General features: G+C 36.7%; 1 protein-coding gene across 3 annotated transcripts in view; it reads left to right on the top strand.

Moving 5' to 3' along the window:
• Window positions 1-21,307, top strand: part of IGF2BP3 (insulin like growth factor 2 mRNA binding protein 3) — a 183,032-nt gene that overhangs the window by 14,914 nt on the left and 146,811 nt on the right. For all 3 annotated transcript variants that reach the window (XM_024106730.3, XM_008170031.4, XM_005290853.5), the window contains exon 4: window positions 18,011-18,059. In XM_024106730.3, the coding sequence (XP_023962498.1) occupies window positions 18,011-18,059 (49 nt within the window). The remainder of the gene's footprint in view (window positions 1-18,010; window positions 18,060-21,307) is intronic.

Here is a 21,307-nt window from a genome sequence, read left to right as displayed (position 1 = left end):
TCACATGAAGGCTTTTAGATGAGTATGAATTTTCAGAATTGGGTCCTAACTTTGGGACTGTGACTGCACAAGAAATTTAGGAAAAGTAACCTGAGTTTAATTAGGATTTGTCTCCCCTCCACTTTTTTTTTTTTTTTTTTTAAAGTTTAAAGTGACATGGAAGTTTATTTTCAGGATGGGGCTGTTTGCTTACAAACAAAGACAGGTTGCACCTAGCTAATGAACATTTTCTTTTTCTACCTTTTTAAGAATAAGAAATATTCAAAATTAACATTGTTTAGAAGGGAAGAATTTTTATCTGTTCACTGACTTTCTTTAGCTTCTGAATTTAAACCATGCTGATATCAAACACTCTTGTTTTGTAATTGCCCGTCTTTACTCATGTGAGTAGTAAAGAATGTAAGTATAATTCTGGTGGAAACTACTGGAGGAAATTTCCTGTGAAAGTTCATTGACAATCTGAATATATCATGGCGGCTGTTGCAGCACTGAAATGGCAGAAGGAAACTTAAAAAAAATCTCTTGTCTTTTGGAATCATATTACTCACTTTGAAGTTGCCTTCCAAATGTCTAGTTGCTAATATCACATGTACTGTCCACAGGCTGACTTCTTGCTGTATGTGTGCTCTGTTGCTTGTGTGAATTACTGCAGTATAGAACACTTAAGTTTATATCATCTTTCTCTTCCAATGAGTTGATTCAGATATGTTGACAATGATAATACGCAGACTGTGTGATCTTAATTGAAAAATTTAATATTCCTATGTGTGGAGAGAGCTTTCCAGTGTGTGTTCCTTTTGTTAGTGTAAATTTTGTTAAATTTTCTTAAAGCTAACTAGTGAAAACAATTCAATACTAAAAGTATCTTACAGCAATGCCAGTCAGTCTTACTGCTAGTCGCTAAAAAGCAAGAAAATTTGTTAAACCAGTGTATATGGCATGCTTCACAGAAGTGATTTTTAATTAATGTTAAGATATTTCCCCCAATTGTATAATTCACTAACAAAGAGCAAAAATTTGCCTTAATCAAGCAAAATTCTATTGAAGTCACCAGGAGCTTTCTTGATTAAGAATGTCAGAATTTGGCCCTAAAAGAAGCCATTTTTATTTAGCAGTTGTACATAATTATATTTCATCATATGTGCAGAAGTTCTTAACCTAGAACACTTGTAAGAGAACCAGTAATCTTTCTGCCAGGTTGGACACTTAAGTAAACATTTATAGATTTAGATTTTTATTTCATTTGAATTGCGTGTTACCAGAAACTAAGTGTATAGTTGAGCATACAGTCTGTATATTTGATGATAATTAACATGAGGGGATCTGGAAGTCTAAGTCTGTATAGCAGAAAGCAAAAGTTATAAACACTAAATTTTATTATAACTCAGACAAGACAAATGAGAAGTACAACAAAGTATAAGGAGGTGGCTGCCTTTCTAATAGATATGGTAATTATTTTTCTTAATTTATGTTCTATCTGCCAAACTGATAATTCTCTCAAAACTCCTGATCAGTTTAATCTCACTTCTCAAAGATTCAATAGCAGAGTGATGTAACAAGGTCTCATATTGTGAAGACTCACTCTTACAAAAAAACAGACAAACATTTAATAGTATACTAAGTATTATAACATCCCCTCCCCCCATCTACAATTTTCTAAAGTACGGAAGTATGATATGGTACTTAAGTGTGTGTTATTGGTTCATTTATTCACTAAGTACCCAAATTTGGTGATCCTCAGAGGACTTCCTAGCCATTACTGTAAATTAGTAAGGTTCTGCTCTACTTCAATAACCTTATTTTAGGTTGATTATTATGTGCACATTGGCATAAGTCTACCTAATTAAAAAAATATGCATTTTTGGTAGGTTTGACCAATACTCGTTGTAGTAGAATTTGCACAGATTGTCTAAATATCTATGTTAGGGCATTTGGCCACTGTTTGAACCAAGAAACAGTGTTTGTTTTGCTGCTTAAACACTCTGAAAACCTTGCATTTAGTATAGAAATGGAAAGTGCTCTCTAGTATAACTTTTAACTTGTGTGCACTCATACCCACCTAGCTACTCTATTGGTCCACTGTAGAGTGCCACTAAAACTGAGTCATTGTCAGCTATATGGGACAGTACTGTTAAGAATGTTTCAAACACAGAACAGTTGAATAAGCTACAGCAAATTGTTTGCCAAAATAATAATGGCAAAGGCTCTAGAACTAAAATTAGTATGTTGACTCCTTTAAGTACGTAGACATTGGCTAGTAAAGATAACTTTACGTGTGTGTGTGGTTTCTTTCTGGCTTGTTAGTAAAAAGACCCACAAACTAATATCTTTGACTTTCACTTTGACAAATATTTTTAATGTACATTGCCTTTTGTCCCTGCCTCCCCCCACCCCCACGTTTACATCACTGTGTAGATACAGTTCAATTATTGCAAGTCTATACTACTGCGTGCGTGGGATTAAATCCAGTGATTTAGAATCTGGGACGCTACTTTTGAATTCATGATCAGTAGTAGAGGTCCATCTTACTACTTAGAGCTACAGGCAGCTTTCTGGTCTATACCAGTGGAATGTTTTGAACCACAGGTTTTCAAAATGGCTGTTGAAATGAAAATTTAAGCTATTTTGACTCTCTTTAACTGTTGCAGGTTGCTTGAAATTATGTGCAAGGTCATGTGTCAGTGAGGAGTTCTATTGAATAACCCTGACTTGCATCATTATAATCATTTTGGGCGGGACCTTAGGAAAGTTGGGCATGTAAGATACTGTCAAAAATGTAGTGACACTTCAGCATAGAAAGTTCCTACAATCCTGAAAATGTAGTGGGGAAGGAATGGCTTAGAATGGGGTCTAGTTTTCTGAATACCAGTATGGGTGCCCTGTCACAGGCAATATTTCGACTTAAACTAGATAAAGCTCTTGTGAATATTCACTTAAGGAAAATCTTGCCTGGTTCTAAGGGGCTGATTAGAAGATCTGACCCTATTTCTTCCATCTTTAACATACAGTTCTATGAACTTTACTTTTGCTCTATAGATAACATGCATATGTTTGAGAACTGTGTTCTCTATTAAACCACTTATTTTGGAGTTTCTCTGTCTTGAGGTTCATAACTATAGTTCTACTTATTGCTACTAATTTGATTTATATTGTCTTGTTGAGTACTTGGAGGAGTAGGCATTCACTGTTCTGAAATAAACTAAATCTTTGCAGTCTTTTTGTTATGCAAACTAATGTAGAAATTGGACAGTAACTCTAGTAAATAGTGATAATCTTATGCTTGGGTTTTGAACGTTTGTTAGATTCCAAGATAGCTTTCCTCATGATGATCTCGGGTAATCCTGTATTTTAGTGCTCTATTGCCGTTTCATGGTTTAATGGGGCTTGATTTTGGGTCCTAACCTGTTCATTTTAGGATGAATAGCTGATTTTTCAAGATTTTAAATGTTTTCTGTTTACATTATTGATCAAGTCCAAGTTTCTGTCTCAAGGGAGATGGGTGGGGTTATACCTAGTGGTACAGAAAGTTTATCACATTGCTATGGCAAATAACACCTCTTCGTTCATAATGGAACTACTAAAATTATAATGTGATAAAACTGTAGTGTAATTGTTGAAGAGAAATGATATCTTCTCTGTGTGGTAATATAGTTCCATAGCTATAAACAGACTCATTTTTCAGTTTTTTTTTTTTAAATTGGTTAGTTTTCTTAAATGTGGGCAAATAGTCATTGCAATCAGTACATTGATCTTACTCAGGTCTTTAAGTATCCAGCAAATAAAATGAGGCGCATTTAGTAGACCTACAAGTCAATAAATACAAACAACCTTAAACTCTTAACTATATTACTAAGTTAACAGGTACCAGGATAATATATTTGGCTGTGCTATACTCTGGTGAGTCTCAAATAAGGTAAAATAAATAAAACCAATTTAATTTTACAATGTTCACTGTAATTGAAAATATGTAGCAAGTCAAAAATGTAATTGATGAAGCTAAGATCAATTTCAGTGTTCCTTTTATGATTATCTTTGGGGACACACAGATATAAAGATATCATGACTTTGAATAGCATAGTGGACAAAATAGTAGAAACATACTGTAACTTTTGACGTAGTTCTCTGATTATACAGTAGCTCACGTTCTAGGTTTACACTGTACTGTAACATGGAAACCACTTACATTTTTACCAATGCAGTATGTGGCTTAAAAAAAAGGTCAATATTTGTTATTATAATGTCTTTTGTCTTCAAAATATATTTATTTTCAGGAAAATAGGAAAGGAAATAAGTTGTTTGAAAGTTGGTGGTGGGAGCTAAATTATCATTTAATCTATGTGTCTGATAAACTCCATGGTAATTTTTCCTACTGTTGTGAATCCAATGGATGAAAATCTTTATTTTGTTCAATAGAATTCACAACTATTGTGTAAAAGGGAAACTTACATATTTTGTATACATGTAACCTTACTTTAATATAAACTGCTTCTGAGGGATAGCTTAAAATGTAATGTAAAACTAAGTATGACTGAAGTATTGCAGAGTAATATTTTTGTGAACAGCTGAATTTGTCAATGGAATTGAATAAAATCTGCTAGTGACACTTTTTTTAAGGCCTGATGCAAATGTTCAATTAACATCTTTAAAATTTCTGTGAGTTACAGTATTGTTTAAATCAGTGGGCTAAACAAAGCTTACGCAAATACAGCATAAAAGTAAAACACTAAATTATGATAACTTTTATTGAATGCCTTATCTGAAAAATACTATGACTAAAAATAGTTTTATATGAATACTGAAGTAAGCTACCTTAAAGAAATACACTGGGACGGGGGGACATGATCTAAACACAAATTGTATTATTTAACTATTACAGTATAGTTAGAGCAGTCAGACACACCCGTTTCGCCCCAGTGTAGGCACAAAGTGTAACTGTGTTTAGACTGGTTAAACCTTATTCCCATACAGGAAGGGGGAATAGTCTATACTGGTATAATTGCATCCACACTGGGAATTGTACTGGTATAGCTATTTTGGGGAAGTGTGTGGTGGTGGGGGCTTCTTCTTAGAATATGCGCAACATGCCTCAGGTGTCACATGACCAGGATTCATCACCAAATTTGGTCAGCTGGTTGGAGTATTAGCTTTCCCTGCCTGGGCCGGATACTGACCAGGAGTGTGACGTGAACGCTGATTCATGCCCCCAGGGGCTCCTAATCCAAATAAAAGGAGTGGGCTGTAGCCCGCGAAAGCTTATGCTCTAATAAATTTGTTAGTCTCTAAGGTGCCACAAGTACTCCTGTTCTTTTTGCGGATACAGACTAACACAGCTGCTACTCTGAAACTAATCCAAATAGTTAGATTGATACAAAATCTTGTCTGAGGGCCAGGCCTTATTGCATAGAGATTTTGTACACATTCCAGATACCTAGACCTATTAAATTGTTAGATATTGGTCATCTTGCTGAACATGAGGGTGCATTTTCTATTATTGAGGTAATAGGGAATTTATTTACAATCTGAAAGCTCTTGTTCTTTTGTCCCTTTTTGTAGGGAAAGAAGAGGCAATTTTTTCAAATGGTAGACTTAAAAGAATAGAGAGATTACAGATGTGGAATAAATTCCAGGAGACTGTTGCTAATCTGTTTTTCCCATAATTCACACAGTCCACTTGAGGTTTCTAACTATAGAGAAAACTTAAGGTTAAAAATCATAATGTGATTCTGAAAACTTCTAAGCTATGTTGTTTTTGACAAGTAATTCTTAACTATTTACTATATAAAATTTAGTCTAGAGAATTATTACTTTTGTTGGTTTGTTCTACTCTGCTTTTGAGAGTATTCTGCATTTGGGGTTAGGGAAGAGACATGCAGTGATTTTAAAAAAATAGATTTCAGTTTGGTGGTACAATTGAATTGGGCTCCTAAAAGGGAGCAATAAGCTGATACTGTTTTCTCTTACAGCTATTTAGATTTTAGTATTTCGGTAATAATTTGCTACAGAACAATTACTAAAGCATTATCATCAACTAATACTAACTAAACTTGCCAAAATATATGAACCATTTATGATGCATTGGCTTGTTTTAATTTTGTTTGCTTACTGAATTTTGTGAAGTAGCAAATAATTTACAATAGTTCGTGGTGTGAATTCATATGGTTCTACTAGTTTGAGTGAGTGCAAATAAATCTCTGGTCAAACTTGTTTAAAAAAATTAAAAACCTGTTAATGGAAATCTGCCTGGTAAATTTACCAGGCAATCTCTGCTGTTGCGGTATAGATGAAGTATAAATTCTGTTAAACTTATTCCTGTTCAGAGTTCTAGAAGCTCCACCAGTAACCATCCTCATTCCTTACTTATTCTTTCTTCTTGGAAGGTTGGAGAGTATAGGGTGGAAAGGAAGGAGGATATTTAACCGGCTTTGTTATATTTGGTAATAATTAATCCCTTTTTTTAGAAAGAAAATATTGTATAGAAATATTAAATTGTGACCTCTGTCCATACGGAGCTTTATAAAACTTTAAGCTTATCTTGTTTAACCATTAAATCATTGACCTAATACAGTATTTTTTAAAGGCACAGCTAGCAGAACTTAGTAAAAAGTTACTCTTGCAGTTAAATAGGTAGGTTTTATATAAAAATTAAGAAACGCAAACAATGTGTGTTTGTATATCCATACAACTATACTTCCACAGTGTGTCCCTGTTGGCTAAAACTTCCAGTTACCACAGGTGGTTAAAAGCTAGATAGAACTTAAAACATAGTCACTAATCATATGACAATACCTTAAACACTGCGTTTGAAGAACTGAGTGCTCTTATAAATTCTGCTTTTAGTTTTTCTTTGTGGCTAATACTTCTGTGTTTAAAAAAACAATACTTCTGAGCATTAAAAGTATTAAGATTTTTGCCATCTAGTCAAAGAAAATAATCTGAATCTGGAGCTGCCTAATCAAATTACAACTTTTCACCTTTATCAGAGGTAAACCTAATGTTAATTACAGATCTTCCAAAATGTCATTGTGAACTCTCTAGTCTCACAAACGTGAATTTCAACTGAAAATTACACTTTTCTGAATGTTCGCCCACTCTTGTTACACCACCTAAGATTTGTTTTAAGTTTAGTCTGTGCATTTTCCAGCACTTAGTTTCATTCCCTGTGTAGTCAAGTAAAGTCTGGTGATCTTCCATTATGGAGCTTGTTCCAGGATCAGGGGCTTCATTTCCCATCTTTGTCAGGGTCTCTCATATAGCAACACGAGAGAGAAAACCATTTTTTTTCTGTAAAAGGAAAACAGGTTTGTGTATAACAGTGATGCTCAGACCTCAGTGGTTCATTAGCCAAATTAGTGATCAGCATTACCCAAAAGAGCCACAGTAGTGTGAATTAATTTTCATTTACTATAGTACTATATATTCATATTTAAACAGTATGATATGAATTACTTAGTGCGTATGTCTATAATGTATATAAATAATTATCGCATCAAAATGACCAAGTATTATTTTATCAACTACAGTTGGTTATTAACATAGTAAAAGCATCCTGATTGGTTAATAATTTAAATCAGTGTTTTAATATCACGTGCTGCAAAGAGCCACAGAAGCGCATTGAAAAGCTGCTTGCGGCTCCCGAGCTTCAGTCTGAGTATCACTGGTGTATTAAAACAAACAACTCTCCAAACACTCAAAGAATCAAATTTGTAATAGCAAAGGAGAGAGACTAGGGTAACCTTCATTGCTAACTTGATGCTGTTGAGCCTGAAGAGCAGAATGTACTGTGACCAAGTATCACAATATCTATTTTTCTCAAAGCTCTGGATTCTGGCATCATGTGATTATGTGAGAATCTAAGATTCCATTGTGAAAAGTTTCTAGCCCTTATAATTGTGGAGAGAACCTTGAAAATGTGACATTAAAGGCTAGGAAACCAGAAGGCAAATGTATTGTTTTTAAGCCAATCTCAAGATTTTTGAACATATTGGGATTGGTAATACTTAGAATAGTAGGTTTAACTATAAACATTATTGCACTCATTGATTATTTAAATTTAGTCTTCAGGACGTTTAGTGACTCGTCCTTCCTGGATTAACCCCACATCATCTCATCTCACCAAAAATCCCCTTCTCCCCCAGACTTTATAACCGTGGTCAATGAGATAGATCCATACATATTTACATCAAGCTTCTAGCTGATGGGCACACAGGCAATAACTTCTCTGAGAATATCTGTGAAATAGATGTTTTGATTGTTTCTGTTCAGCAGCTGCTCTTTGAAGTGAAGTAACTTGTTGACTTTTTTAATTACAGGCATTAGTGCCTATATTTGCCTAAAAATGGCTTTAATATATGCTTAGATGACTTTTTTTCCCTCTTGAAGTGTAAAAATAGCAGAACTTGCTAGTGAAGATTGTAAATGTCTCCTTTCCTTAAACACAGTCCCTCCAAACCAGCTACAGTTTGCAGCAGAGACTTTGTATGCAAGTTTCAGCTTGGAGCCACTTCTTATGGCTGATACAAATCTGTGAAAACTGGGTTTGTAATGGAAATGCTGATGGCTTCAACACCAGCTGCACTAGTAGGCACCACTAAAATATTTGAGGAGGTAGAAGAGCCTTTAATTATGTTGGTGTTTAAAAAAAAAAAAAAAAAGTTGGGGGGTGGGAAAGAAAGTTAGCATTAAGAAGAACAGGAGGACTTGTGGCACCTTAGAGACTAACAAATTTATTAGAGCATAAGCTTTCGTGGACTATAGCCCACTTCTTCGGATGCATATAGAATGGAACATATATTGAGGAGATATATATACACACATACAGAGAGCATAAACAGGTGGGAGTTGTCTTACCACCTCTGAGAGGCCAATTAATTAAGAGAAAAAAAACTTTTGAAGTGATAATCAAGCTAGCCCAGCACAGACAGACAGTTAGATAACAAGTGTGAGAATACTTACAAGGGGAGATAGATTTCAATGTTTGTAATGGCCCAACCATTCCCAGTCCTTATTTAAACCGGAGTTGATTGTGTCTAGTTTGCATATCAATTCTAGCTCAGCAGTTTCTCGTTGGAGTCTGTTTTTGAAGTTTTTCTGTTGTAATATAGCCACCCGCAGGTCTGTCACTGAATGACCAGACAGGTTAAAGTGTTCTCCCACTGGTTTTTGAGTATTTTGATTCCTGATGTCAGATTTGTGTCCATTAATTCTTTTGCGTAGAGACTGTCCGGTTTGGCCAATGTACATGGCAGAGGGGCATTGCTGGCACATGATGGCATATATCACATTGGTAGATGTGCAGGTGAACGAGCCCCTGATGGTATGGCTGATGTGATTAGGTCCTATGATGATGTCACTGGAATAGATATGTGGACAGAGTTGACATCGGGGTTTGTTACAAGGATAGGTTCCTGGGTTAGTGGTTTTGTTCAGTGATGTGTGGTTGCTGGTGAGTATTTGCTTTAGGTTGGGGGGTTGTCTGTAAGCGAGGACAGGTCTGTCTCCCAAGATCTGTGAGAGTAAAGGATCATCTTTCAGGATAGGTTGTAGATCTCTGATGATGCGCTGGAGAGGTTTTAGTTGGGGGCTGAAGGTGACAGCTAGTGGTGTTCTGTTATTTTCTTTGTTGGGCCTGTCTTGTAGGAGGTGACTTCTGGGTACTCGTCTGGCTCTGTCAATCTGTTTTTTCACTTCAGCAGGTGGGTATTGTAGTTTTAAGAATGCTTGATAGAGATCTTGTAGGTGCTTGTCTCTATCCGAGGGATTGGAGCAAATGCGGTTATATCTTAGAGCTTGGCTGTAGACAATGGATCGTGTGGTGTGTCCTGGATGGAAGCTGGAGGCATGTAGGTAAGTGTAGCGGTCAGTAGGTTTCCGGTATAGGGTGGTATTTATGTGACCATCGCTTATTAGCACAGTAGTGTCCAGGAAATGGACCGCTTGTGTGGATTGATCTAGGCTGAGGTTGATGGTGGGATGGAAATTATTGAAATCATGGTGAAATTCCTCAAGGGCTTCTTTTCCATGGGTCCAGATGATGAAGATGTCATCAATGTAGCGCAAGTAGAGTAGGGGCGTTAGGGGACGAGAGCTAAGGAAGCGTTGTTCTAAGTCAGCCATAAAAATGTTGGCATATTGTGGGGCCATGCGGGTACCCATAGCAGTGCCGCTGACTTGAAGGTATATATTGTCCCCAAATGTGAAATAGTTGTGGGTGAGGACAAAGTTAGCATTGTGTGCTATTACTAATGGATTAGAAGGCTATGCAGCTAAGATGATTCATAAACAATCCTTTTGCATATTTGCAAGTGTTTTTCTGCTGGCAAAAGGCATTGTGTTTGGTTCTTCATGTAGTCTTTAGGTGGACAACTTACAATGATCCAGATACCAGTTGGTGGGGAGTGGGAGAAGTGGCAAAACCTGTATAATTTTAAAGCATTCAGTCAACAAAATGAGTTTAGTTAAAGGTACAGTTGTTTGAAGAATACAGATCCTTCATCTGAGAGGAGGGTGGGGCAGGCAGAATCTAGCTTTCAATAAACGTGAAGTTTCTCTAAAGGAGCGAGGTGGGGGGGAATAAAGGGGACTGTGGAGTAGCATCCACAGATCCATTGAAAACTCAGTGGCTGCAAAATTAAAGACCATGTTCTTACTGATGTATGATAGAACTCACCACAGCATGGTGTATCAATTTTTAAACAAGGTAAAACTCTTAAAACAGCATTTCATTATGGTAAAATTCCTGGAAAATGGAAGTATTTTTCTTTAAATAACTGAGAATTTAAATTGAAATATGGTAATAGTTGCAGTGTCTTTTAATTATTTTCCATATTAAATCTCTTTATGGTCCACACTTGGGAATTTACAAATAATGAATATACGATTAGTCTAATTAGAAGTGTGAAAAATAGTCAAAGTTATGTCTTGAAGTGGCCTTAGCTAAAAGCCTATTACCTAATTTATTTTTATAAATGTAAGGACTACAGGCCTATGATTTGACTATGCAGTGTGAACTAATTTGGACATGCTGATAGATAATAGCCTTTAGGTTTCATGCATTCCAAAGCAACTCCCACCCTCAAAAATCTAGTCTGCAAAACAAAAGGGTAGAGAGAGGCTTGGCCTTTCACACACCAAAAGATTTCTCTTTTAGAATATAAGCCTAGACTGAAACTAAATTGCTGCACTGGTGTCAAGTAGCATGGCTGGTGGTTTGTGACATAAGAATGGAGAGATATAAAACATTGGCCATATGTGTACTTCAGTGTTACTCTTAAAAATCTCCGGTAGAGAGATCCAAGCACACACAGGTATTGTGTACATCTGGGGTGTGGGGGAAACAATTGATCATACCTTGACATTTTTGTAAGGGAGAGCGGGATGTTCCTTTGTGCAACAAGATAAGGGCCACATTTTCGTCTTGAATGTTGCATATAGATGTATGCAACTCTCCAAAGCTGCTTCTGTGGTTGGGTTTGTATGTGCGAAAGGAAAATGAGACATGCATCATGTCTGAGATTAGAATCAGATCCTCAAATTTAAATCTAGCGTGCTTTGAGTTTTGAGAGATCTATCTTTGTTGAAACTTTAAAACCTTTCCTGTTCTGCATGTAGTGACGCATGGTGTTCTTAAACTGGGGGAGGGGAAGTGCGGCAGCTGTGTAACACATAACTTGTTACCTAGGCCTCCATTTGTGTGAATAACAGTGTTTTTAATCTGAATTGCGGCAGTAGGATTTGCAGTTCAAGGATGCCCCTCTCCATTAAAATAAAGATGCTATGGTGTATCTGTGTTTTAGCATTTGAGAATCTACTTGTAGTTAGCAACTATCTCTTCTTGTTGAACAATTTCATTAAACTTGCTCATCTGGTATTTTGAGGGGGAAAATATTTCATTGTTTCAGAAAAAAATTAATCTTAAATATTAACTATATTATAATGTTGACAACTTAAGTATTTGAAGCCTGTTCCCCAATATTCCTTCTGCTGGCAAGCATTTTGTTTGGTTTTATGAGCTTATGGCCCAAATTAGGTAAAATATAGCAATAATTCCCCTTATTGTGTTGTGTAGAAATACACATTAGAAATTGCTTAGCTTTTTATAGAAATAATGTAAAACTTCACTAGCCATTTGTCAGTTCTAAACATAGTTTCCAGGGTAACAATCTTGTGTGTGTGTGTGTTTTTAAAAGCTATGCAGTGTAAATTCTCCTTTTAGCAAAGGGAATTAAAACAAAACTTGGTTTTTAAAACATTTATCAGAATTGCTCATTAGGAGCAAATGAACTGGTGGGGCCACAATTTTATTTGTAACTTGTAGGTGACTTAAAATACGGAGCATTTATTCAATATCTTCATTCAAAGGATTTTGTGTTTTGCTTAATTTCTTATGCATTTTTAAAAAGAGGAATTAAATTTTAACTACTGTATCTTCCCAGTCTTTCAAAATCACTTACCTGACTTAACTGGCAAGCAAATTCACTGTAATATTAATTACAGGAAAAGCTATTCCATTGCTAGCTTAAAAAATCCCCTACTGTGATGTTACTTTGGTTCTTGGTGTGACTGCTTTATATTTGCTACACAGAGAATATTGTGAGTTCTTGTGAATAATTAATTTGTGTAACTGTAGAATGTGGGCCTGATTCTCCCTCTCACTGGTTTGAATCAGAAGTAACTCCGTTGTCACGGTGTCTGAAACTGTTGTGGGAAGAGCATTAGGCACTGTCTAGATAAATAGAGTAGCTTTAAAAAACAAAAACCTACAGAGTGGCATTAATAACCATTTTAATTAATTTTTTGTTTTATGGTTAAACAGTAGGTGTAATAAATAATTAAAAATATAAATGTCATGTTTATTTTTCCGGCAACCAGAAAAATCATTTGAAGTCTGATTCATTAACAGGAATTTGCTGTATTGGTACAAGAATCTTTAGCTTTACACTCACTGTGTCTTGCTAATCCAGTTTGAATATCTGGACAGCTTTTTAGATACTCCAGTCCTTTATTAGACCATATACTATTTGTAACAAATCTCAACTTTAAGTTTTAAAATACGATTATTTGGTGGTTTTTTTATTATTATTATTATTATTTTTATGGGAGTTGTTTGTAAAAGGCTTTGCGCACAATGGCAATATAGAAGCAAAATCAGTTGCTGTAAAATGCTGGATATAAAGATTAGGAACTCTTAGCAAAAGTTGGAGATGTTTTTGGTATTCCTTGTAAACACATTTGCACAGCAACATCGTAATCTCCCCTCCCCTGAAAAAACCCAAACATCTATGAATTTGCCTTGGCCAGATATCACCCTGTTCATCATACAAGAATGAGAATGCTGAAATGTATTTAAGCCAGAGATATGTGCATGGCGAGTGTTTGAGCATCTTTACCCCAAAAGAAGTTCTTGGGAGGTGAGAGGAGCAAATCATTTCAGTATTTCCTTTCATTTACAATCTCTGCTTAGCGCTGTTCTAAACCTTTAGGGTTCTCCTTGGCCACAGGCATTGTGGGTCCTTAAACATGTTTTGAATGTATCCTCGTTCAGAAGTTCTTTCTAAGATATATAAAAATTGCTTTATTAGTTGAAACAACGAGGAGTCCTTGTGGCACCTTAGAGACTAACAAATTTATTTGGGCATAAGGTTTCGTGGGCTCATTGAGTAATCTGTGTTACACTACTTTAAATATACCATTGTACAGTTACTTAATAAAGAACTGCACTTTTCTCTGCCAGTGAGCACAGTGAAATCTGTAAGCATATAAAACTGATGTGGGCACGGTATAAATCTGTTCATGCATTTCTTCAAGTCACTGTTGAGACTTGTATTTGGATCCAGTTTCCAACACTGCACCAAAAGTGTAATTGAAATAATAGTATTAGAGTTTATCCAGTTCTTTTCTTCAGTTGCAGTTTCAGAGGAAGTCTAATACAGGAACTAAAAAAATGTATATTTCATTCTCTCTGGTAGAGGATTGTTGTGTGTATTTTGAGAGAGAGAAATAACATAATTTACATACATCTAACTTTTGAAAAGTATCTGAACACCACATTATTAAGATCAGACGCATATGTCTGATTTTAATAAGTAACTAACTGTATAACTCAAGTGAACCAGAGAAATTGGTCACAATGATTAGATTTATTATAAAGCTCTATTAAGATGCCCACACACTCTTAGGTATCAGGTTATCGCCAAAAATTTCATTCAATAAGTAAAACCTTCATCAAGTTAAGAATGAATCGGTCATTTCTTTAAATCTTGGGTGACTGCAGTTGGCTTAATTTTTATAAATTAATTCATTAATAAATATTAATATAACAAAAGTGATTGAGCATGACCCAGGAGCACAATCACATTATAGTATTAAAACGTAGCATGCTATACCTTGCCAAAGAGAGCAGCATCATTTAGAAGGGATGTACATGAGCTAATGGTTACTGAAATAGAAAAATGTCTCTGGAATGAGATTGAGATTTCCATCCCCCCAGGATTGAGGCATCTTTTTAAAATGAGAATTCCATACCTTAAGCACCCTAAGTGTGTATTTTCTTGGAGAAAAATCCTGGTCTAATGAAAGCTAGATAGTGGTGTCTGTCTCACTGAAATCAGTGACCAGGATTTGTCTATGGACCATATTAACAGATTTTCCATGTGGTTTGGTTCATGATACTTTCTCAGAAGTTATTGAAGTAAAGTTGTGTGGTGATCCTGCATGGGAGTGTGTACACAGATCAGATGAACATAATTCAATAATATTTTATTGGCACGACAAGCTGTTAAACAATGTTGCCAAAGTGTACAACAGCAGTGGTAGGTACAATCCTGTCCAAGTTTGAGCGACTGAGAGCCTCATGCATTTATCATTGGTGTACATTCCCGATTCCTGGTGAGGCTGCTATATGGCATGATGTAGCGTCTTCTCCCCCGCCCCCCCCCCCCATTGCTTTTGGGTGAAAAGCCTTAAACCTTTTTACTTTGAAGAAATATTTTTTGCACTCACTTTCTAGAAAGTGTCTGTGGTCTCTCCTGTCACATTAGTTGCATTACGACTCTGGGTGTGGACTGAACTTTGTGCGTGTGTGTGTTCTAACTGCATTGACTGCAGTACAACAGTAATGTGAAAGGATTCCACCCCCTGTCCCCCAACCTTTCTACTTATATTTTTATGATCTGCATAAGAACAACTAGATGATGTAAAAGTCTTGCTGGCAGTCAACAGAGTTGAAGTTAGGGCTATTATGTTTGGAGCATGGCTGCTGAATGGTACAGCTGATTGTACTGACCTTACTTTAAACTTATAAGCAACAATGTGAAGTGTTCATTTAAAAAATGTGACCTTTCACTTTCACAGGGTATTAAGTGTCTTACTATTGCCATAAATTTGGAAGTGCATAATGTGAAAGATGCACCTTTTTGAGGCTAGCTTTCAGAAAGCTTTCCATCCCCCTAGATTTCCCCCATCTCCACAAATGATAGGGGATCTGGTCATTTAGGAATATGGTGCTCCCCCACAAATGCTTCTCTGTGTGCAAATAAACTGACTGGCCAAGTTAACTTTCATCAACTTTTTTGTGTTTTAGTAGATAAAAAAATTGAGACCTGGTAAAAGGGCATAAAACTAGATTTTATGTCTGTCTTGTGTTTTGAGGTAAAATTGAAGAAACACAGGATTTTTGTGCTAGATGAAATGGAAGGAGGGAACTATGTACATAAAATTCACCAGCTGATATACATTCAGAATAACTATTGCCTAGTTCTGTATCAGGTGTTGAGCTCTTTCAGTTAGATCTGCTGTCATGTGGTATATCTTGGATCCTTCTATAGCAAGTAATGACACTCAGAGCTCTCTAGTGAATTTTAATTGGAATCTACAAATGAGCAAGACTATAATAACATACCTCACTTTTGAAGCACATTGAACAGCATTTAGATGACTGGTACTTTGCCTTGGAATGTTCTAATACTTTAAACTGTGATTACAGACTTGACTATAAAATATACATTCATCCATTCAGTTTTACTGTTGTGTTGATGAGTAAGAATATTTTGATAATGCAGGACAGTGGATCACAAATGTAGACTTTTTAATCTTATTATGAAAAGCCTTTAACAATAAAGTTGCATGAGATTGCAAAGATTTCTCCAAATACACCTCTACCCTGATATAACGTGACCTGATATAACACGAATTCTGATATAACATGGTAAAGCAGTGCTCCGGGGGGGCAGGGCTGCACACTCCGGTGGATCAAAGCAAGTTCGATATAACGCGGTTTCACCTATAACGCGGTAAGATTTTTTGGCTCCCGAGGACAGCGTTATATCGAGGTAGAGGTGTATTCATATTTTTCACATTGCTCCTTAGGCTGAAGTAGCTCCAGACTTTTGCCAGCAGACTTTGTTCTATAAATCTTGGAAACCAAAATTCAGAGGTCTAGTTTATTAATTATTTATACTGGAGACCACTTTTATTCTGTCCACTTGATTGTGAACTCCACCATAAGGTGGCCAAATATGTGTTTTACCTATTTAAGAAAGTAGATTTATATAAAATACTTCTACAGTTACATTGCAGTTGGTATCCGTTCATCTTCAGAGTTAACTTTTTTGAGAAGATAGCTATTTTAGTCAATTTAATTGCCCATCAAAAATAGATGATATGGAAGTGGGCTATTTACACAGTATGGCTAGAATACTGGGCTTGGTAATTACCTTCTGAGGGGAACCTTCACGCACCAAAAATGTTAAGGATACAACTGGAGTTTGGTTTAATACAAGGGGCCTTTTGAACAGAGTATTCTGGAATAGGTGAGTAAGTGAGGGTGAGAGGTGTCAATTCTAGAAGAAATTTGCATAGAGAAAAAGAACGCTTCCATGCCATTGTTGGGCAAGAATATCCTTAGAAGTGAGCATAATCTACTTCGTCATAAGACACTACTTGCCTGTACTTGTTTGTTTTATTTTTAAAAATTGTTACTTTTTTGCAACATCACAAAACTTTGATACAGACCACTTTATAAACTTTTAAAACATTGGAAAGCAAAATAGTATGTGTTTGAGCCAGTTGTTATGTATTCTGAGGCAAAAGTGTTTCTTCAGCTATTCTTAGCCAACTAAGACTTAGTTGCACCCCATATCCCTCCAAAGGGCTTTTAGTGATTCTTTTTATGGTATAATGTTATCAATTTTCATGATTTCTTACAAGAATAGCTTAACTGGCCACATGCGTGCACACGCTACCTGAGTACAGCTAGAGCTGTGTTAATCTACACATTCTTGAGAATCCCAGGGGCTATGTGGCATCTCTGGCATTTATTTGTTCTCTTGCTTTGGGGGAAGGGAGGAGACAAAGGATTTGGCCGAGAATCTAGTCAGAACATTACTGGGCTTTGCTGTAGTACTTCAAAATAAATATTTTGTTGACTAAATAAGTGACTGAAAGCGAATATAAATTTGACGTGAAAATATAGTGATTCTACTTTGGAGGCAAAAAATGTCAGGAATTCAGGTGTTACTGTGATCAGTTAGGCAAGCCCTTTAATCTCAAACCAAACCTATTTATCCAGGGGTTTTGTTTTTGTTTTTCTTTTTTCAGGGGCTGTAGAATGCAGTAAATATTTGAAGTTTCCTCTTGGAAATCTCCTGGTATAACAACATTTTTTCTCAAAAACAGTGCGGGGTGAAAAACTAGTGTTTTGTTTATGCTTTTGTATACAAAAAGCTAGATACTCGTGTCGTGCTTGAAAAGGTTTAATGAAAATAGTTTTCAAGCTACATGCTTTTATGAAACATCACAGCTGCCACATGTAAAACAAATATTACTGTAACAGTTTGATGGATTTGGACTTGCATTGGTTTTGATCTGACTTCCTCCCTTTGCACTTCATTGTTTTGCCTTTGTGTACTGTGGATCTGCTTCTGCCTAGTTTATTAGAAAATATGCTTAAATGTACACTCTTTGCTATTAATGATGCTTTTTCTGTTTTTAACTATTTTCTTTAATTCATCTGCAGGAGTCGGAAACTTCAGATCAGAAATATCCCGCCTCACTTGCAATGGGAGGTAGGATTTCACATTTTAAAATTAAGACATCCATATCTAAAGCTGTATATTTCTGTTTCTTTTCTCCTCCACAAGACTTCATGCCTTTGCCCTTCCCTCCACTGGCTTCACACATGCCCCATTCTGTTCTTGGGGGAGAGGGGAGAGAGGGCATGGAATCCTTTGAAAGTGTGAACAATAGAGCCTTCTAAGCAATTCAGATAACTGTCTTCATTTCTACTCTGAGTTAACATACATTTTTTTGAAATAGATTCTTGGGTGAATGCTGACTTCCTGATTCAGTCAGTCTCTTTGACAGAAGGTTTGTCCGTTTCAGAATTTTCTGGTATATGAACTCAGTAATCTTATGGAAGTTTGGATTTAAATACTCGGCAAAAAACCTTTCAACAGCAAAACTTTAATACTAGGCCTTTTGTCTTTCAAAAAAAATTTTTTTCCTTTCCACGAGTGGTAACATAATGGTAACTCTACAAATAGAAACTGGTTTGCTCATACAGTACAATTAAATCATCCACTCCGTCACCAGTCATTTCCATAGCAATTGCGTATGATGCCACAAATAAACTATTGTGATTTTTACAGTAGGTAGGAGCAGGATGGGTTGTTATGAAGAGAAATCTTTTTGTTTCCCACACACATACAGTGGGAAACTATAGTAAGTGTATTTTTCAAGTGTCCCTCTAGTCTAGCCTAGCTGATGGTAAGTCGTCATGCTGGCAGATGGAGATCCGAGTGGGTAGAGAATTAAGTTCTTACAACGTCATTCGTCTGATGAAGCAGGTTGGCCAAACCTGTTCAGTTGTCTTTCTGTCTGCAACTACTTCATCTGCAAAATATAGACTAGGTTTTGCCCTGGTCTCAATTAGAAGAATTGAGACCGGGCTCTCTCAAGTTCAGGCTCCTCATTTAGGGGTTTGTGTGCTATGAACACAGCCCTAAAAAAGAACAGGAGTACTTGTGGCACCTTAGAGACTAACAAATTTATTAGAGCATAAGCTTTCGTGGACTACAGCCCACTTCTTCGGATGCACAGCCCTGTTCACCTATCCCCTCCTTCTGGTTTTCACTGTCAAATCTGGCAGTTGCAAAATAAGATACTGCACAACATTTTGATTAAAAAACATAAAATTATCACTGATAAAGTTTGCAGATGGCTCAAAAACTGGGAGAGTGGTAAATAATGAGGAGGACAGGCCACTGATTCAGAACAATCTGGACCTCTTAAGAGACTGGGTGCAATCAAATAGTATGCATTTTAATATAGCTAAATGTAAATGTCTAGGAACAAGATGAGGGATTCTCTCTTAAGAAGATTTCGGGGTCGCAATGGATATCAACTGAACCTGAGCTGTAGTGTGAGGCTGTGGCTAGAAAGGTTGATGTGATTGATGGGTGGATAAATGGGGGAATCTTAAGTAGGAATAGAGAGGTTATATTATCTCTGTATTTGGCACTGGTTTGGCTGCTGCTGGAATACTGTCTGTCTCTGGTGTCAACAATTTAAGAAGTGTTGAAAAATTGGAGAGGGTTCAGAGACGAACCAGGAGAATGATTTAAGGATTGGAAAACCTGCCTTATAGTGATAGACTCAAAGAGCTCAATGTATTTATTTTAACAAAGAGAAGGCTAAGGGGTGACTTGGTTACAGGCTATAAGTACCTATGTGAGGAACAGATACTTAATAATGGGCTATTCAGTCTAGCAGAGAAAGGTTTAACATAGTCCATTGGCTAGAACTTGAAGCTGGACACATTCAGACTAGAAATAAGCTGTACATTTTTAACAGAGAGAGTAATTAACCATTGGAATAACTTATCAAGGGTCGAGGTAGATTTTCCATTACTGGCCATTTTAAAATCAAGATCATAGGTACTGGAACTAGGAGTGCTGGGGGTGCTGCTGCACCCCCTGGCTTGAAGTAGTTTCCGTCATACACAAGGTTTACAGTTTGGTTCAATGGCTCTCAGCACTCCCACTACAGAAATTGTTGCAGTGCCCCTGATCAAGGTTTGTATGTTTTTGTGAAAGAGATGCTCTTGGAATTGCTTTGGGGGAAGTTCTATGACCTGTGTTTAATGCAGGAGCTCAGGCTAGATGATCACGATGGTCCCTTCTGGCCATGGAATCTGTGAATAAGAATATCCATTATAGGTAGGGTGACCAGACAGCAAGTGTGAAAAATCAGGACGGGGGTGCGGGGTAATAGGAGCTTATATAAGAAAAAGACTCAAAAATCGGGACTGTTCCTATAAAATCGGGACATCTGGTCACCTTAATTACAGGTCACTCCTGTGTTTTCCCCAAGTTGGACAGTAGCCATCTGTATATCTTAGCGTTTTATACTGCCCCCATCATCATGGTGACTGAATGCCTTCCATGTAAAGACAATACAATAGCAAATTCTCTAGTGGATTTTGTGGATTCTTTGGCAATGCTACTTATTTTGGGGGTAAAAACTCTGCCTGGGAGGGTAGGGTTTTTGGCTTTGGTTATGTGTGGATGTTCTGAGGTTTTTTTAATAGTTTTGTTTTTTGGTCGGTAAGGGCTTAATGGTAGTGTCAGTGTTATGCCATTCTTCAGTAGCAAACTTTTCCCAGATTTCTGAACTTTTGTCGTGCTGGCTGTGCCCAGTTCCTTGAAATGCCTCTGTGTACCTCAGTCTGTTGGTCTGAGTCTCTCTCACTAAAAGGTATATCATTACCTTTATATTTCTGACCTCACTGGTAGATATCTGTCCTGCTTTCCCTCAACTCCTAGTATAATTGATCCCCCAAAATGTTGTAACTGTTTTATGGTGACATTCTGGTTGCATTTCAGTTAAGGTGAGCATCTTTCTGTATGGGCTGTGTCTTTCCAAAAGGTTCCTAAGGCCAGGTCTACACTACAGACTTATATTGGTATAACTGCATCGCTCAGAGGTGTGAAAAATACACATACCTGAGCGATGAAGTTATATCCCCCCATGTAGACCGCTCTATGTCAAGGGGAGAGCTTCTCTCCTCGTCATAGGGACCACCTCTCAGTAGGCGTTCTGCGAAGTACCTGCTTAGCACAAAGGTGGGGTGAGTTCAGTCACATAAAAAAGCTTCTAGCAAGTGCTGAAGAGGAGCATGTTCACTATTAATGGTATAGGAAGGTATAAGAGAAGTGTCCTAGAATTACCTCTGCAGTATCTTTCTCCTAAATGCTTCTGCTTCCACACACATAGTCAGCTAGACATGAGGAACTTCAGGGTCTCTGTGTGTGAA

The sequence above is a fragment of the Chrysemys picta genome, chromosome 2 (genome assembly GCF_011386835.1).
Source record: "Chrysemys picta bellii isolate R12L10 chromosome 2, ASM1138683v2, whole genome shotgun sequence".
In the NCBI taxonomy this organism is placed as follows: Eukaryota; Metazoa; Chordata; order Testudines; family Emydidae; genus Chrysemys; species Chrysemys picta.
The sequence above is the reverse complement of the archived record's forward strand: the minus strand, read 5'-3'. Positions and strand labels throughout refer to the sequence as shown.